The sequence below is a fragment of the Barbus barbus genome (assembly GCF_936440315.1).
Source record: "Barbus barbus genome assembly, chromosome: 11".
Classification (NCBI taxonomy): Eukaryota; Metazoa; Chordata; class Actinopteri; order Cypriniformes; family Cyprinidae; genus Barbus; species Barbus barbus.
The window spans coordinates 30929307-30949117 of record NC_136739.1 but is presented as its reverse complement, the minus strand read 5'-3'; the positions used below and the strand labels follow the sequence as shown (position 1 = coordinate 30949117).

The following is a 19811-nucleotide window of genomic DNA, read 5'->3' as shown; positions in this document are numbered from 1 at the left end:
CACACCAGCAACCACTCAGAAAACTTCAGAAACACACCAAGAATCTCGATAAAGAAAACTTTTGAAGCCACATAGCAACACCCTGGCAACCACCAAGAACACCCTTGTGTAAGAACATAGCACCACACTTACAACCACTCAGAACACCCTAGCAACACACCAACAACCACCATAAAGAACACATTAGAAACCACATAGTAACACAAGCAGCCACAAAGAACACTAGTAAGCATATAACAACATACTTACAACCACTCAGAACACTTCAGCAACACACCAACAAGAGCCATAAAGAAGTTCAAGTTCAAGTTTATTTGTATAGCGCATTTTACGATACAAATTGTTGCAAAGCAGCTCTACAGGAAATTAAGTTTCCACAATATATTTATATATTGCAGAACCTTAATATATTTAACTTATGGCAAAATTTGGTAATTCTGTATGTTGTCTGAGCGTTGGCATCCTCTGAGGTCCTCTGAGGGGTTGGCATCATCTTTTCTCAGGTGTTCGGTCATCTCAGATCATTTAAGGGTTGGATCCAGACTGAAGCTTCTGTAATTCCTAGTTACCACGTGATGTTAATCAACAGAGAAACAAATAGAGACATAATTAGCGTAGCTGCTGTTCCATCTAAGCAAAAATTATTTGTTCAACCCAAGCTAAAGAATAATAATAATGTACATTTGATCAGATATAACTGCAAGATTATAAGATGAGTATAATCATCGCCCGGCTCGCGTCTTCCGCTGCTGGTGCACCCAGGGTCCGTGGTGTCCCGGCGCCGGAGTGAAGGACATCTGGGAAGATCGCGTCCTGGGTGCACAGGGCCTGTGCAGAGAAACACAGGGAGTAGAGGTGGTGGGAGTGTTAGCAGCATGCTGTATACTTACCCCAGACTTGTGAGCGTCAGCCCGGGATGTTTCCAGCGCGGCTCTCCGCTCTCTCAGCTGGGCCTCCTTCTCCACCAGGTCGCGGATCTGCTTCTCCACGGTCTCCAGCTACACCGAATGCCTGTGAATAGAGTATTAGCAATCTAAGCGAGATTAGCGGCAGCCGCACTGCCGATGTTAACGGGCTATGAGCTAATAGCAGACTCGAGAAATCAAAATAAAACTAGTGATAAGGCGCTCTGATTGTTTTTTTTTTTAGAATGCTATAGGGGATATATTCACACGTTATAGAAACAAAAATGATAGTGTATAAAATTGTTTTTAAGATAAAAAATAGACTATAAAGAATCAATTTGATGGAGCTCAAACTCAAAACACGCAGTCACAAATCAGCGCATGCGTAAAGAACACCTTAGAAGCAACTTAGTAACACCCTGGCAACCACATAGAAACACAAGTAACCACAAAAAACAACTTAAAAGCCACATACTGTATCAACAACCTAACAACTGCATAGCAACACCAACAACTACATAGAACACCTTAAAAACCACATAGCAACACCCTGGCAACCACCAAGGACTCGCTCGTAAGGAACATACTAACAACAACTAGCAACTACATGGCAAATTCTTCAGCACTGTAAAGCCCTGTTCACACCAAGCATGATAACTATAAAGATAATGATAAAGATATAGTTGTAAAAATCGTTCTCAACATTAAAGAATAGCACACCACAGCTATAAAGATAAAGAACAGAGAAACTATATTGTTTGAATCACTTTCAGAACAATTTTTTCCAGCTGATGAACGATACAAAAATTGACATCCAGTCAGAATCCATCCTGCTGTAAGGAGCTTGAGAATTTAAAGCGGAAGATGAGTGTGCACTTAGAATAAACTTATAGTTATCGTTCTTGGTGTGAACGGGGCTTATCAGTGAGTTTTGCACATGCAAACACCAAGTCTAGTGTTTTCTAAGGTTTCATAAGACTGGATACAAATGCAGGAAGCACAAACTAAAGTGTGTGTGTGTGTCTTCAGGTGGACTTTGCCCTGACAGTTACTTACAAAATGATCCACTAAACCACACAAGAGATAAGAACAGTGTTTCCCATCAGCACAAAGGCACAGTGAGATATTCAGTCTCTCTCATCAGTTCACAATAGATTCATAATAGAACAGCAGGACATGCCTTCTCCACGAGGAACAATACAGTTTTTGGTGTAGCTGACTAAATGTAACTGACATTTATTTTAATAGTTTGTAGTCTGAACAACAACATAATCACATGAAATATGATGAATCAGATTTCATTACTTACAAAATGAATCAGTCCTAAAGACTGGATTTGAAAAATAGATTTGTGTGCAGTGTGAAGCCTAATTACAGTCATTAATGTTTTGCTTATTTACCACAAGTGCAATAAAAATCAGACTTTGTGTCTTTCTAATCGTCATAGTTCCTCATTCCATCTTGCAGCTGAGTTTGGCGTTGTTGACGTGACTACAAGTCATTACTAATTCACCCAACATAAACATAAAACCCTAGAAATATGTGCAAGGTGAGCGCTTTCAGTTCCTGCCAACAGCAGAGTGTTTTATCTGTGGGAATCTGTGTGAAAGAGGAGTATCATTGGCTTCTTCTGAACTCTTTTACCCTTCACTGCGACCTGTGGACTTAGGAAAAAAAGACACAATGACACCAGCAGCTTCCTTACACTTCAACATCCTGATCCAGACTGGACACACATGACTAAAAGACATGAACTTTCACAGATAACTGCATTCTTTTTATGAAATGACCATGCCCTGAAAACCACATAAAATCACACCAACAACCACAAAGTACACCTTATAATCCATATGGTAACACCCTGGCAACCACCCAGAACAAAGAGCACCTTAGAAACCACGTCAATGCTCTGGCAACTGCACAGAAAACCCAAGTGACCACATTGCAACACACCAACAACCACTCAGAACCACATAACAATGCCCTGGTAACAACATAGTAACAAACCAACAAAAGATCACAAAGATCACCTTATAAACCACATGGCAATGATAAGGTGAACCCGGCAGCCACCAAGAATACCTCAGTAACCACATAGCAATACAACAAGAACCACTCAGATCACTTTGGCAACCACATAGATTCACATCAACAACCACAAATAATCTTAGAAACCACATAGCAACACCATGGCAACCACCCAAAACACTCTAGTAACCACAGATCAGCACGACACCAACCACTCAGAACACTTTAGTAACTTTTACAAATAAGAACTGCATTCTTATTATGAAATGACAATACCCTGAAAACCACATAAAAACACACCAACAACCACACCTTAGAAACCATATGGCAACACCCTGGCAACCACCCAGAGCACCTTAGAAACCATATGGAAACGCTCTGGCAACTGCACAGAAAACCCAAGTGACCACATAACAACAAACCAACAACCACTCTGAACCACATAGCAACACCATGGCAACCACCCAAAACACTCTAGTAACCACAGATCAGCACGACACCAACCACTCAGAACACTTTAGTAACTTTTACAAATAAGAACTGCATTCTTATTATGAAATGACAATACCCTGAAAACCACATAAAAACACACCAACAACCACACCTTAGAAACCATATGGCAACACCCTGGCAACCACCCAGAGCACCTTAGAAACCATATGGAAACGCTCTGGCAACTGCACAGAAAACCCAAGTGACCACATAACAACAAACCAACAACCACTCTGAACCACATAGCAACACCATGGCAACCACCCAAAACACTCTAGTAACCACAGATCAGCACGACACCAACCACTCAGAACACTTTAGTAACTTTTACAAATAAGAACTGCATTCTTATTATGAAATGACAATACCCTGAAAACCACATAAAAACACACCAACAACCACACCTTAGAAACCATATGGCAACACCCTGGCAACCACCCAGAGCAAAGAGCACCTTAGAAACCATATGGAAACGCTCTGGCAACTGCACAGAAAACCCAAGTGACCACATAACAACAAACCAACAACCACTCAGAACCACATAACAACGCAATGGTGACCTCACAGCATCACACCAACAACCACAAAGAATACCTTAGAAACCACATGGCAACGCCCTGGCAACCACCCAGAACACCCTAGTAACCACATAACAACAAACCAACAACCACTCAGAACACTTCAGCAACCACATAAATACACCCTGACAAGCACATAGCAACGAACACCTTAGAAACCACATATCAACACCATGGCAACCACCTAGAAAAACCTAGTAACCACATAGCAACAAGATAATCACTCAGAACACTTTAGCAACCACATGGCAACCACATTGGAGCACCCTAGCAACACACCAACAGCCATAAAAACACCTTAATAGAAACTACATAGCAACACCATGGCAACCATCTAGAACACCTTCACAAATCGCAATCACATGATAATTCCCCATAACCACATACCAACAAGTTAACAACCACAAAGAACACCTTAGGAACCACATATTAACACCACCATGGTAACCACATATTAACACACAAAGGTCATGTGTCCAGTCAAAGTCTACAATATTTTTGCACAAAATTAATCCGTTTCTTGATATAATCTAGTCAGATTAGACACATATAGACATGGACAGTTAGTGTGAACCTGAAAAATCCTGGTGATACCAGATCATTTAATTATTTCTAATTCTAGAATTTGTAAACTCCAGGTTTGAGAAGTGGCCTGAAATCTCCTCTCTGATTGGTGTACTGGCCTGCACAGTCTTTCAACAGGGATGATCTCATGAGTCACAGCGTCCTCTAGTGGTCATCAGTGACAACCTGTAATATGCTGATCAGAAGAGGAAAGTCAAATCTGGGTTGATCACAAAAAATACTGAACCTTAATGAAAGCACCTTCATGGCTGCAGATCATCTGGCAGTGAATTACTAGAGTGTAGGGTATACTTACTATTTAATAAATACATTTATACAAGTTATTAAACAAATACATTTAACTAGATAAATAAACAAATGCATTTAAATAAATAGAAATTACTAAACAAATACATTTAAATGAATGAATAAATGTATTTATTTAACAAGCCTAAATAATCTTACAAGTCATATTTTGAGGATTTTTATTATTTTCACCAGTGCAACTACTTTGGAGATGTTAATGAAAAGCATTATACAATTTAAAATTCTAATTTATAATAAAATATTAAGAATATATATGTTGCTACACTATAATAATATAAAAAAAGTAAAATAAATTTAAGAAAGCTTTAGGTTTTGAGAAGAGTTAGTGTTCTTCTAAAATAATTCTTATTTTGTATAATGTAATACTGATTGCTGAAGCTTATACTGTGTTTTTCCACCAAATTGATGACCGCGACAACTGGCTGGATGGAAAGTGACATTGAGGACACAGGAAAAACCTATAAAGTCGATTATCAACCCCAAATTGCGTGCCACGGTGGTTTAAATACAAATTTGTATGTACAGGCAGTCATAATGCAGCAGCAGTCATAACATGGCCAAACATGTGCATGCGAAGCAGCTGGAGATACTGAGGGAAACTGACACTTTCAGGGTAGAACAATGACAGTGAGCTATAAAAACCCCAGAGGGTAATTCATCTGCCCTCAATTAGCTGTCCTACTTCATCCTGATCGCTCTCTCATTACATAGCCAGTACACACATTTATCTGCAGCTCATCTGGACACAAACGGCTGCAGCAAAACCAGCATCTTCTGTTTATTTGCACGTGGAGAAACTGCGTGCTAATCACTCTGCGTGTCTGTGTTTGCCGACACGTCTCAGGAGAGTTGAGCCTGAATTTGCTCACAGCAGCATTCAAATCTGAGCTATTAAAAGGATCATGCATGTATTTCAGCATATATCAATTATTTTTGTGTTTGGTTGTGTTTTTGGTTTCACTAAAAAACAGAAAACTGAAATGTTTGACAAGTCTTTATTCATTTTGAAAGACCAACACTTGATTAGTTTCTCTATGGCTTGTTGTTCACATATGGACAAATAAAGCCTTAATGTTTACACAAGTAATTCATAACAATATAGATACAGAAGACTGTTAGTGGCAAACCCAATCATAAACAACAATTACAACATCATTAAAAAAATATTGCGATTGGCAATCATAAAGTATTTGTATCTACAAACTTGAGGTGCTTATACAGTGCTAGCAGTGACAAACACATATTTGTAACCTTTTCAGCTGAGAAAGACAGAAAATAAATACTGGTCCTACAGCAGAGGAAGAAATTAGGGATGCACGATATTGGATTTTTGCTGATATCCGATATGGCGATATTTTTCCTCTAATTTTGGCTGATACCGATGCCGATATATTTCCTTTTGTTTGGAAACAAGTCTCTCCTGTGCAGAAATTATAAGCAAAATATTTTAAATTTTGGTTAGTTTTTAACAAGAACTTATTTAATAGAATTAAATAAAAGATAATGAAGGTTTTTTGACAGTACATTGAAGCTTTGAAAATAACTATGAATAAACTATATCAATCACTGCATTTTTCCCCCAGGAAGTAACCCTAACATTTTTTTTTTTAAGATTTAACATTTGTAGATGGTCTAAAACAAGGGTTTAAAAAATTCAGAAAATCTTTTAGATTGATGCGTTTAAAAAATAAAACATTACACATTAATGAATAAACCAGTATATATATATATATATATATATATATATATATATATATATATATATATATATATATATATATATATACACACACACACATACACACATTTTTTTAAGTCATTTAATCATTTAAGCTATAGCTTCTGACCATTAAATCAAAACATTCTCATTATTTTATGACATCAATTAATGCTTTGTTTAATCAGAAACACAGGCTAAATGTTATTTGTGTTGGCTATTTTACTTTTAATTTAATTAGAAGTAGGCCAACAGCGCCCCCTACAGATTAAATATCTTTACTGAGCGGGCGTTAGGACCCGGGGGAGGCTGCACTTCTGCCACTGCACCTGCTATTACTGTTTATACACCGAACGCGTCATTCTATACCTGCTTTTACAGATTAAGTGCCGCAATCTAAATCAGTGAATCTAATTGTCATTCTGACAAAACTTTACTTAAAGAATGAGCCACACTGCTGACGTGATCTAATCACTAGCACACCCTGAGCACATGAATTAACCCATTCCTATTATCAGCAAGACTATCGGCATAATTTTTCATATCAGGCCGATGCCGATATTTACATTTAAAGCCATTATCGGCCGATTCTGATATCAGTCTGATAATATCGTGCATCCCTAGAAGAAATCTGACCAAACCTACCATTTTGTGAATCTCACAACAAAAACAGACAAATTTGGCACATACAACATTAACAAACAATTCAAAGTTTTGTGATGAGGACAAAATTAAACTGAATTATGACTGAAACTTCAGTCTGTTTCTCATTCAAATCTCACACAAATCAACTTGTAGTGCACAAAAATATATGGCAGCATATATGGCCTTTTCGGTGCTAGACAGTGGTCTCTATGAAAAATAATTTTATGGAAAAGAGCTGCAATCAATAAATTACTAATTATTCCTCAGGAAAAGTTATTATTATCTTATAATAATAATTATAATAATATTAATAACAATAATAAAAAAAATTCTGATTAAATTTTCAGGCTTGGAACAGCCTGTGGACATGATTAGCTTTAAGGACTCAATGAAACTTTTCATAGAAGCGACACGTTGCAGCTCAGAGAAAATATTAGTAAAGCAAATAGAGTCACTAAACAGCTGAGTCTTCAAGGAGAAGAAACAGATAAATGTGCTTAACTGTCCTGCGTAATAAAAGCCCAGCAATTTATTTCACACATGGCATTCAGACAGATCATATTTCCTCACACAGCCCTCCATTCCACCCCAGAGAAAGAGATAATTTTAGTCACGACTGCCTCGTTTTGTTCTGTGTGGACCGTCGCGGAGGAACCAGTGAAAAGGGAAGAGTTCACAATCACCCATGAATGCCTGCTGCTTATTCTCACCTGGGCACGGCTGAAAAACACTAAGGTACCACCTCGATTTCTTCAGCTTCTACCAAGCAGGCCTGATCGGAGGAAGGGGATCTGAAGGGTGGATGGTACTCGATCAGGTTCAGGATGGATGAGCCTGGGTTGTTTCTTTGATGAAAGAACCAAACCACTGCAGAAACCACCAGTATCAGCACCACACTGATGATGACCAGAGCTGACAGAAGAGGACTGCCCTCTAGAGATGAGGAAAAGGAAGAAACAGAATCATGAACACAGATGTTTCTGATGGTTTAGATGATTTACAATGAACATGCCCTCAAACTAATTTTAACACAATTATGGTCAATATCTCTTAGAAAAACTCAATTTTGTACAAGATCACAAAAAAAAAAAACACATAACAAAAATAAGATCATGCTTACTAGGTGGGCTTATCCAGGCTGCCTCTGAAAAACAAACCACAAAGAATGAAGGTCATATTACACTAACATTTTTAAGGGCAAAAAAAACCAACCTAAATGTTATGTTCCATAACGTTAGAAACCATAAACATACATGAGTATGTTCTTAAATGTACCATTTTATATTACTTTAACACAATTATGATGTTACATCATTCACTACACCTGAAACCTACGAAGGGCCGAATTACTCAAAAATAAATCATTAAATAAATATTTGCACATGTAAGAACTAGAAAGTCCAAATAAATTGAAGAATCGTTTGAAAGGTGAAGTTCACTAATGTCGAGTGACATGCCGACAACTGTATACAGTGCCCTCCAAAAGTATTGGAACAGTAAAGACAAAATTGATCTGTTGGCTGTGGAGTCAAGACATTTACAAATATGATTAAAAGATGAATATGAGACAAAACTACAGAATGTCACATTTTATTATTGGGTGATTCAGCACATAGATGTTTTAGCAGCTAAGAAGTTCAGCACTTTTAGAGTTCATCCCTCTATCTGATGTGAGCATAAGTATTGGAGCAGTTGCCTCACAGGTCTTTCTAAGTGATCAGCTGTGTCCTGTTGCATTCATTCTTCAGATATTAAAAGCAGGGAATGTGTCGTATCAGTTATATCCATTACTTCTGTATTCTGAATCTTGCATTCGATGATGACACACAAACCAGGATGAAGACAAGCGAGCTGACTTTGAGAGAAAAGCAAGCAATTTGGATGCTAAAAGAAAAGAGGAAGTCAGTTAGAGCTCTAGCAAAAACAAAGGGCATGAAGAAATCAAGAGTTTGGAAACCACCAGCGACCAACAATGACCTGATCAGGTGAGAAAACAACAGTAGTTGATGACAGACAAATCATAAAAGCTGTGAAAATGAACCCTAAAAGACGTGTCTGTAAAATCAGCAACAACTTCCAGAAAGCTGGGGTGATGCTCTGACAATCTACTGTCCTCAGGAGACTTTGACACAGAATTACAGATGCTTCACAGCAAGATGCAAACCTCTGACCAGCACCAAAAATAGAAAGGCAAGAGTAGAGTTTGCAAAAAAACACAAAGGTGATGTGTTTATGGACCGATGAGACAAAGATGAACCTTTATCTAAGTGATGGGAAAGCACTAATGTGGAGAAAAAAGGTGTAAAGGATTAGCCCTTATTTTAATTTAGATTTTAGGGAATCTATTCTTAAGATTCGATATTGATATTTACTTGATAAATCGATATTAATTAAAACGTCCAACTTATACCTTGTTAAAGATACCTCATTAACGACTTGTCCAGCAAGCGTTAAAATCAGTACGTTATCTCTTAACAATTCAGTTTTATTCCTGTGGCCACGATAATAACACAGAATTGATTAGGTAATTTTGAGCATAGGTAATGCAATCTTTGGCAAATAGTTTAAGTCTTGAAAATCGCATAGCACCAAAGATTTCTTAATAAATCAAAGTTTATTTGCTACTCTACAACACTACTAAGCTAAAATAACACAAAACAGAATACGTATACACAACACACACCTTGCAGCCAATGAACTTGAAGAAAGCTTAAACCAGCACTCTTTTGCTAGTTACTGAAAACTTTGCCCTGAGGGAATTTCAAACTGAAAACTTGTCTGTCTTTGCTCTTAAATTACTTCAACCAGTTTCCAGCAGAATTAAGGAGATTTGTTTGATATTACTTGCTTTAAGTTGAGTTTCCGTTCCTTTCCTGGTCGAGGGAACCCCGGGTGCGGATTGGCTGCTGGTCGTAGCGTGATGTCACAGGGAATGCCCTTTTGCAATTGGTTGGTTTCTCTGCGGAGTGATGACGCTCTTAGGAAGTTTGTTTCAGTTCTTACGGCTTCAGATGTTAAAGTTTCTTTAGAAGTTTGACTAAGTCTTGATAGTTGTTCAATGCTCGGCCAGATGTTAATGGCTGGGAGCGCTTAAAAGCACGATCAGAGGAGCCGAAGTTTCACCAGGTCAGCGCGTGAGCAAGCAAAGAGAGCGACGCACCAAAGTTGGGTGTCTGTCTTTATTGGGCTGATTTCAGTCTGCCCCTTTTGCGGTTTGATCCAATCACAAGTGTTTTTGTAGGGCAGAGCCCCACCACACACGGCTCAGTTTTCCATGCGTAAATGAAGAATATGTCCTAGAAGATCCCTATAAGCGTTTTAATCATACATTATGATGAGAAAAGTCAACTTTCATCCACACCGAATTATTGCTGACGCAACTAGCTTTCATTCAAAATCAAACAACAGGTATTTAGCATACACAAAGTACATACCTTAATTCTATATACTACATGAGTTAATGCATCGTTTAACATGCTACCTTCTAAATAATCACACCAAGTATATGAAAGACATAAGATACAACGTTATTATGTATTGTCTATTGAGTATATTGTTTTAATAGAAATATGAATAAAGGAATATCTGTTGGCAGAGTGTCAATAAAAGTTCGGGTGTTCTTTGCACAAGAAAAAAAACGCATTTGGGAGGACGAAAGGGGGAGCTGTCCGGGGGTCATGAGTGTCTCGTTGGGCATGTATCTCTGAGACTTCAACGCCCAGTCTCATCATAAAAACGTCTCTCCTGGTTGACACAATCATTGAATTACATGTGCTAATCGGTCAGGAGATCAGGGAGGGTCTCTGCTGGAGCCTTTCCAGATGCCAAGGTCTTCGTCCTGTTTATGGTTGAATTGTGCTTAAATGATAAGAAACAACCGTGAAGTCCTGTTTTAAATACATTCCAGATTTTTCCACACATATATCCTGTTTTAGGGGTCTCGTGAGACGTTAAGGAGAGCAGAGCAGGATGCTTGGGCGCGGTGCTGGTCGTTAATTAATTTTACGGCCACAGATAGTGAAAAGAGCAAATTTCTCCAGAATGTGCTGTCCTGTTAATAGGTGTGTGTGTGTGTTTTTGTTTCGACAAAGTTCTACAAAGGGAACTGCAATGATCCCAAGATTACAGCCTCATCTGTAAAGCATGGTGGAGGTGGTGTCGTGGCATGGGCACTCATGGCTGCCTCTGGAACAGACCCTCTCAACTTTACTGATGACTTAATGTATGATGACAGTAGCAGAATGAATTTGGAAGGGTACAAAACAATCTTGCCTACCAATATTCAAGAAAATGCCACCAGATTCATTGAGAAGTGCTTCATATTGCATCAGGACAATGACCCAAAACACCCTGCCAGTTCAGTCAAGGAGTTTATAAGGGCAAAGAAATGGAAAGTCTTAGATTGCCCAAATCAATCTCCAGATTTAAATCTGATTGAACATGAATTTCACCAGCTGAAGAGGAGAGTAAAGGCAGAAACGCCCCAAAACAAGAAACTATTGGAATTGACTGCATTAAAGGCTGGGAAAAGTATTTCAAAGGATGAGAGCAAGAGTCTGGTGATGTCTATGGGTCACAGACTCACTGTGATTGTGCGCAAGGGATCTGCAACTAAATAATAGCTTTTAATCTTTTATATCTGCCTTATGTTCAACTGTCCCAATACTTATGCTCACATCAATGAGTGGGATGAACTCTAAAAGTGCTGTTCTTTTTATTTGGTAAAACATCTATGTGTTGAAACGGCTAATAATAAAATGTGACATTCTGTAGTTTTGTCTCATATTCATCTTTTAATCATATTTGCAAATGTCTTGACTCCACAGTCAACAGAGCAATTTTGTCTTTACTGTCCCAATACTTCTGGAGGGCACTGTAGTCCAAGTGATATGTGAAAATAATGTTCACTTTTTCATAAAAGCATGAAACTTGGTAGACTTGTATAGTTTGCGGCCCTAAACATTTTCAGAAATGGAACCATCACAAAAACACCTCATGGTTGCCATGGCGACCATTTTACTTTCTGCCATAACCAAATTATGTATTTTGTGTCCTATCTCCTATAAAATAAACCAAACATGATAACACAGAAAAGGTACCCTATGTTTTGATGATCAAGGAATACAATGATACCATATACAAAAAGAAACTGTTCAGGTGAAGAGTTAATGGTGAAATTAGCAATGTGAGAAGAAAATCACAGTATCTGAGCATCACAGCATTTACAAAATTTCATATTATGGCTATTATTTGTTTTCTTTCTTTGATAATTAACTAATATTTTGTTCAATAATACATTAAAATATTGTTTTCAAGAATACTATCATATATTTCAGAGTTATTAAAAAAAATTATGTATTTTTGCTTACCTCTCAGAGTCAGGTAGCCGGTAGTGTGTTTCCAATACAATAGTCACTATTATTTGTATAGCGCTTTTGAATAAATTAATGAATGAATGATGCATTTATATAGCGCTTTATTGCTGTACACCCAAAGCGCTTTACAATCATGTGGAGGGGTCTCTCCTCAACCACCACCAGTGTGCAGCATCCACTTGGATGATGTGACGGCAGCCACACTACAACAGCGCCAGTGCGCTCACCACACACCAGCTACAGGTGGAGAGGAGAGAGTCATAGAGCCAATCAAGTGTATGGGGATTATTAGGAGGCCATGATAGACAAGGGCCAGTAGAGGGTATTTGGCCAGGACACCAGGGTTACACCCCTACTCTTTACGAGAAGTGCCATGGGATTTTTAGTGACCACAGAGAGTCAGGACCTCGGTTTAACGTCAAATCCAAAAGACGGTGCTTTTTGGCAGTATAGTGTCCCCGTCACTATACCGGGGCGTTAGGACCCACACAGACCACAGGGTGAGCACCCCCTGCTGGCCTCACTAACACCTCTTCCAACAGCAACCTAGTTTTCACCGGAGGTCTCCCATCCAGGTACTGACCAGGCTCAACCCTGCTTAGCTTCAGTGGGCAACCGGTCTTTTGGCTGCGGGGTGATTGATCTTGTAGATTGCAGGATCTCCAGTGGAAATGTCCTAACAGTATTGTTTCTAGCCCTTTTGTCCTCAGGTATAAAATTATATCCCACAGACAGAACTTTGGGAAAAGCTAGGATTCATACAAGGGTTAAGATTGTTTGAAGGAAGACATGCTAACGTCGCTATTGAAGAACTGCTATACTACCATCTTCAATAAATTCTTCTCCCCACAAAATGTTTTGGCCAAGCCTACTTAATTTTTAGTATTAGAGAAATCTAGTACATTGGTGAGCCACCCACAAGACTGCTCAGCAAAAATACAGTAAAGACGGGTTAAAAGGAGTAGTATGCACTGGCCAGTCTAAACAGATATGGTCTTGACAAGGAGTAAAAGTGGATCATAAAGTGTCAGTTGCTGTATTTACATCCAGAGATGAGAAATTGGTGGATGTGTGTGTGTGTGTGTGGGGGGGGGGGGGGGGGGGGGGGTGACACAACAGAGGAAAGATGGAGGGGTGAAAGGGAGTGTAGGTTTTGCATAAAAGTAACTGGTAGAGGAATTGGTGGCACACAGGTAGTAATATGTAGGCTAAATGTAATAAAATGAGCAGAGATGTCTAGGGGTTTTACCAAATGTTGTCTGTGATAAAACTGCATGTGTATATTAAGTCAAGCTGGTTGTCTGATTTGTTAGTGCTTGTGGGTGGAAAGCCTTTTGATATCAAATGAAGCTAGGAGTGGAAGTGGAAGTCTGCAGTGTAAGGTTTCTCCAGATGGATTTCAAAGTCACCAAAGACTACAAGTGGACTGCCATCCACAGAGAATGAGGACAGCAGCCCATCCAACTCCTATATAAAGATGCCCAGTTGATCAGAAAGGCAATAAAATATTACAATCTGGACTTTAACAGGAGCTGTTACCATAATAGCATGAAACTCTGAAATGAGAGGACCAGTACCCTTCCAACCTGATGGGGTGTGTGAGAGAAAGGGAAGTTGTTAGAGAGAACAGCAGTGGTTGATGAATCTTCTGGACGAATCCAGGTCTTAGTCAAGTCCAAGATACTAAGAGTAGACTGAGAAGCAATGGCCAAAATGAAGTTTGTTGAAAGCTGACTGACAATTCCAGAGACCCACAGAAAATGACAGAGGTGCAGCAGAAGAGGTGCAGATAGGACGCAGTTTAGCAAGATTGTGTTGCCGTCAGCGTGTGATATTAAAGCATTGTTGAGAGAGAACAAGAATGTATTGGAAACATACTACCGCCTACCCGACTCTGCCTGAGAGGTAAGGAAAAATAACCTTATATGAGATTATTTTTATTTTATTTCTCTGAAATAAATGATCGTATTCTTGAAAACAATACTATTAAATAAAAAATTAGTTATGCTGATGTGTGGTGGGCATTCTGGTGCAATATGGCTGCTGTCACATCATCCAGGTGGATGCTGCACATTGGTGGTGGTTGAGGAGATTCCCACTTCCATGTAAAGCGCTATATAAATAATTAATAATTAATTTATTAATTAAAACAATCTTTTATTGTACTATTGAATAAAATATTAGTTAATTATCAAAGAAAGAAAAAATGATAGCCATAATATGGACTTTTGTAAATGCTGTGATGCTCAGATACTGTGATTTCCTTCTCACATAGCTGATTTCACCATCAACTCTTCACCTGAACAGTTTATGTTTTTGTATATGGTATCATTGTAGTCCTTGACCATCAAAACATAGGGGTAGACATCACCTTTTCTGTGTTATGTTTGGTTCAGGAGATATGACACAAAATATATAAGTTGGTTATGGCGGAAAGTAAAATGATCACCATGGTAACCACGAGGTGTTTTTGCAATGACTCCATTTCTGAAAATGTTCAGGGCCCTAATCTTTACAATTGTACCAAGTTTCATGCTTTTATGAAAAAGTGAACATATAACTTCAAATTTTGCACATATCACCTGGACTAGTAACTTGAAATTTGAATGCAAACAAATGCTAAATTTATTTGGTCATTTCATAATTAATTCATTTTTTAAATGTTTTAATTACCCATTTAATTATTATCGTATTAATCATTTATTTAAAAAATGTAAACTTATTTTATTTAATCAAACCGCCAAAGCTACATTTCTCATTTTCATTTAGTTTAACTAGTAGTACAATAACTAGACTAAAATTGAAATAAAAAAATATATAGAATAAATAAATAACTATAAAAAAAAAATACTGAAACTTTTTAGTAATGTGAATGAAAACAGAAAAACAAAAATACAACATATAATAAAAAAAAAAAACTAAAAAGGTATAGTTGTCCTAATCCAGGAATTGTGAACTTACTCGTTTTACACACTACTCCGTTCTCAGGTTCATCTGTGCAGCTGACGTTTTCCCACTTCCCTGTGTTGGAGTGAAGAACGACACACGTGTCCAAAAGAGCCAGATCAGTGTCATCAGAGCTACCGTCCTCCCAGTTACTGTAGCGCAACACGCCGTTATCGTCATGCCACTTAAAGACATCTTCTGCAAGACACATAGAGACAGACATGCTTTTAATAAGACATATTATAAATAAATTATGCACTCAACAATAAGGATCAGTTCAGGATAGTTCAGATTTTTACTTGCCTTGCTATCATTTTCACAAGTTCATCTGCACAAGTTATAATGAAGGTAAACCCATGAGCTTGATGTCAAGACTCGACTTGATCACTAAAGCCAACCTGGATACTCAATAATGCACTAGCAATAAATTCTGAATTAAAAGGATTTGGATTTGGAGCAGCAGTGATGCAGGCAGCTGTTTATATATTCGTTATGATGCGTTATGATTGACAGGATTAGCTAAACCATTTAAAACTCAATTTGAAAAAACAAAAACAAAACATTCATGTAACAGCATTTTCTTTACCTAAACAAAAACTATATATAAAAAATATTACATAACTCGCATACACGCTTTTGCTGGAAAACAATGACGTAGTGACTTGTTTATCATTTTCAACCCATTCAAACTGATGCTTCCAATACAATCACAACTCATTCTTGCACTTTCAACAAAACCTCAACCTAGATGACATTACATTAATGACAAAGCCAAATGTTTAAGCTTGACACGGGATAAAAACACATGTAAACACCTGATGAATGAAACAGTGCAGCACTGGCCCGAATCTGTGTCACATCAGGTCATTCCTACTGATCCATGAACACATGATCAAAGTTCACATTGTCCTCTGGTTCATTGTTCAATAACCAAGTGAGGTCTTTCATCATGAAGCCTAAACAGACTGATGCAAACATGTGGCGTCTGGAATATGTTTCTATAGTTTTCACTTGAAAGCATCTGGGCTCTGGGTGTGGATGATGTATTCTTTGAATCCGTAACACCCCCCCAATCAGCCCCTAAAATAACAGGATTTCCTTGTGTTGTCCGACAACATGTGAAAACTGCACTACAGCAAGACATCTCAAAAAGTGAATGTGTGTTTACATGTATATTATGTATGGAAAACTGATTTAACCTGAAGATACAGAGGAACTTTAAAGGGCCATCATTTACTCACCATTTAAACCTGTCAATGTTGTCAAACCTAAACAGCGTTTTTAAAAAGCACCATTTGAATTGAGAACAAGCTCAAACAGCTTCTGCCTTAAATCTCATTTTGCATTTCATGTACAAAAGAAGAGCTCAGAATAACATGAGAATGAGAAATGGGTGCCAAAATGTTTCTTTTTGCATAAACTGACCCCTTAAAACTTAGAGTGTGCATGATTCACTCAATTAGAAGTAATACAAGCTGTCAGCAACTCCAGAGATAATGCTCAAATATAACTAAACAGACTGGTCAAGATTTTCCAGAGCACTTCTCCTTTGACGGTCTCAGCTAAAAGCACTGACAGTCTGGTAAACAACTCTTTTCCAAGGCCTCTGTTTTTAACAGATTAGTCAAGTTCAGCTGCATTCCAGTGTAGAGACGCTGGACCACGTCCAATAATCTGCTTAAACATGCACTGCATACCCATTAAAAAAAAAAAAAAAAAAAAGTATTAAAATATTTTTAGATTTAAATTAAATAGTAAAAATGTTTCCCAAACAATTAAATAAGATTTACCTACTGAAGAACAAAAAAGAAATAATGTACGCAGAAAAATACAAACATTTTTATGTAAAAATGGACATCATTCTTTCGAAAAACCTTTTTATGGATTTTTTGTTAATTCTGACATTTACTCATAATTTCTCATTTATATTTAAATTCCTAGTCAATTTCACACCAAAATGTTACTTTGTTGGCAAAAACAACACTTTAAAATCAAAATGAAATTGTATTTGCAACCCAATTTACTTTTGTAATCTGATGCATTTCTGAATAAAACAGGATATTCAATGAGGAAAAATTTAAGTCGGGGCTTGAATTTATTCAGGAAATTGATTTGCTCCTGAAAAGTGGGTGTTACTTTCCAGATTGAAAGGGGGGGGGGGGGGGGGGGGGGTAAAATGGATTTGTGACGTCAACCAAAAACTAAAGTTGTTTCAGAGGTGGAGCAAGTGATTACTGTTCATTGTGATGAAAGATTATGACATTTTTTTTCTGTATTGATGAAATGCTCACAATAACATGCTGCATTAGAAAAGCAAATATATCCAATTCTGAAGTTTAAAGATGGACATCACTAGGTTTTGAGACGCAGGCATGTTTTTGGATGGAAATCAAGCTTACCGTCGCTGTCGTAGAACATTCCAAGCCAGACACTCATTTTACCTTTCCATACCGAAGGACTGTACTTAACGATGAAGTCATTCTCCTCAGCACTTTTTACTGTCAAGAGATCTAAGAACATAATAGAGAAGGTTAAACTGTAACATATAGTGCATTGGTCTCAAACTCAATTCCTGGAGGGCCACAGCTCTGCACAGTTTAGCTCCAACCCTAATCAAGCTCTTCAGGATCACTAGAAACTTCCAAGCAGGTGTGATTTGGAGCTAAACTGTGCAGAGCTGCGGCCCTCCAGGAATTGAGTTTGAGACCAATAATATAGTGCATAAAAATAATACACAAGTTTAGATATTGCACCATATCCTCTGCACATGTCTTTTGCATTTTCAATGGAGTAGCTTTTGGCGACGTCCTCCGCTCCGTGGACGAAGTGATAGCAGTTGAGGCTGAATGGCAACCACGTGCGTCCATCTGCAGGACAGTCTGAACAGATAGGACTTTGAAGTTAACATCTCAACAAGAGTCCTAAGGCAACAAGTGGTAAAAGCTCTCTCTTCCATGCTAATTTGAGGTTTTGTTTGAACCGGCTATGAAATTAAAGAACATTTTGATGACATTTTGGTTCAATTCCGTGCACGTCTTGCTGAGTAGCTCTGCCCACAGTGAAAGAATCACTGAACATCACATATGTACAGTAATAGTGTGACACGCAGAATTTGAGCTCAGCAAAGACAGAATATTTTTTTCATGGACTACATAAGACATTTTGATCTTAAACAACAATTCATGGTGTCATTTATCAAACACACACACACACACACACTTTAATCCATATGAGTTATTTACTATTTCCCCAAATGTTCTGAAAAAATAAAAATAGCTTTCATATCTCTCAAATCAAATATAGTGCCAGGCAATAGTTTTGAATAACATTTGGTAACAAGAAACGCAAGAACTAATGATGTCTGGATAATGTCATTAGGTCTAAAGTTATCGTATGACTTCAGTAATATAGCGCAAACGTCGTATGGCAGCATACGGATGCAAGTCAATTTATGTAAATTTAATGTAAATAATAAGTTTTCATTTTTTCATATAACTATAAAAAGATTTAAAGACTGCAGTCTATTACTTCAAAAATAAAGACTTAACTCATTTCAATTACGTTTGCATGCATGAAAAATCATAATTTCTCGAAAAACAATCTCTGATATTTCCAGAAAGTTCTGTCTGTCACCAAAAACAATTAAAAGTGACAGAAAACTTAAAGAAGCTCTTTAAGAAATTCATTATGGTTTTACAGTATTGATAATTGTAACAAAACAACATGTTTTGCTCGTGACAGTGATGCAGACATGAAGTGAAGCTATGATATTTAGTTCCAGAACCTTGAAATATAATTCAAAATAACAATAAGCAATAAACAATCTGTGTTTTGTTTTTCATGGTGAGTACGCGCAACTCAGTAACTCGAGCACGCGCTGAACTTCACTGTTGTTTGCATCGCCAAACCGTCACGAGCTTTGCATTAAACACTAACCAGATCAAACACTCGCTAAAACAAACCACTCACCGGCCGTGTCCTCTCCTAGCGCGAAATTGCACGTAAGAGTCAGAAAAACGATGTAAAACAGTGTAAAACGACAAGAACTGGAGTCCATGTTTTCAACACATTCCACAGATCATGGCTGCGCGCGCTCGACGCGTCACATAGACACAAACGTGCACGCGCACACACACAATGACAACAAGAAAGTTTTATTTTCATCATTATTGGATTTAACTTGGCGACATTTTCAAAGCAAATAAACCACGTACAGTACATAAATAGACCATAT

General features: G+C 37.8%; 1 protein-coding gene across 3 annotated transcripts; it reads right to left on the bottom strand.

Annotated features, from left to right (window-relative positions):
* Positions 1 to 292: 292 nt before the first annotated feature.
* LOC306877015 (CD302 antigen-like) lies at positions 293 to 19676 on the bottom strand. Of its 3 annotated transcripts, XR_013784862.1 has the most exons (8): positions 19547 to 19676; positions 18331 to 18456; positions 17977 to 18087; positions 15593 to 15775; positions 8377 to 8400; positions 7954 to 8189; positions 682 to 1011; positions 294 to 561 (listed from the first exon to the last, which is right to left on the bottom strand). XR_013784862.1 is itself a non-coding variant. In XM_079428530.1 (7 exons), the coding sequence occupies exons 1-6, from the start codon at positions 19632 to 19634 to the stop codon at positions 7987 to 7989; spliced, it is 735 nt and encodes a 244-aa protein (XP_079284656.1). In that variant the 5' UTR covers positions 19635 to 19676; the 3' UTR covers positions 293 to 1011; positions 7954 to 7986. The 3 variants fall into 3 exon arrangements, 2 of the variants coding, with proteins under 2 accessions (XP_079284656.1, XP_079284655.1); XM_079428530.1 differs by having other exon boundaries at positions 293 to 1011; XM_079428529.1 differs by lacking the exons at positions 294 to 561; positions 682 to 1011 and having other exon boundaries at positions 7841 to 8189.
* Positions 19677 to 19811: the final 135 nt, after the last annotated feature.

What these genes read in the sequence shown, in the direction of transcription:
- LOC306877015 (XM_079428530.1), bottom strand. Translation starts at nt 19,634, where the DNA reads ATGGACTCCAGTTCTTGTCGTTTTACACTGTTTTACATCGTTTTTCTG. An exon ending in AATGTTCTACGACAGCGACG is followed by an intron (nt 15,776 to 17,976) that starts GTAAGCTTGATT and finishes TGTGTCTTGCAG; the next exon opens with AAGATGTCTTTAAGTGGCAT. An exon ending in CGGAGTAGTGTGTAAAACGA is followed by an intron (nt 8,401 to 15,592) that starts GTAAGTTCACAA and finishes TTTGTTTTTCAG; the next exon opens with AGGCAGCCTGGATAAGCCCA.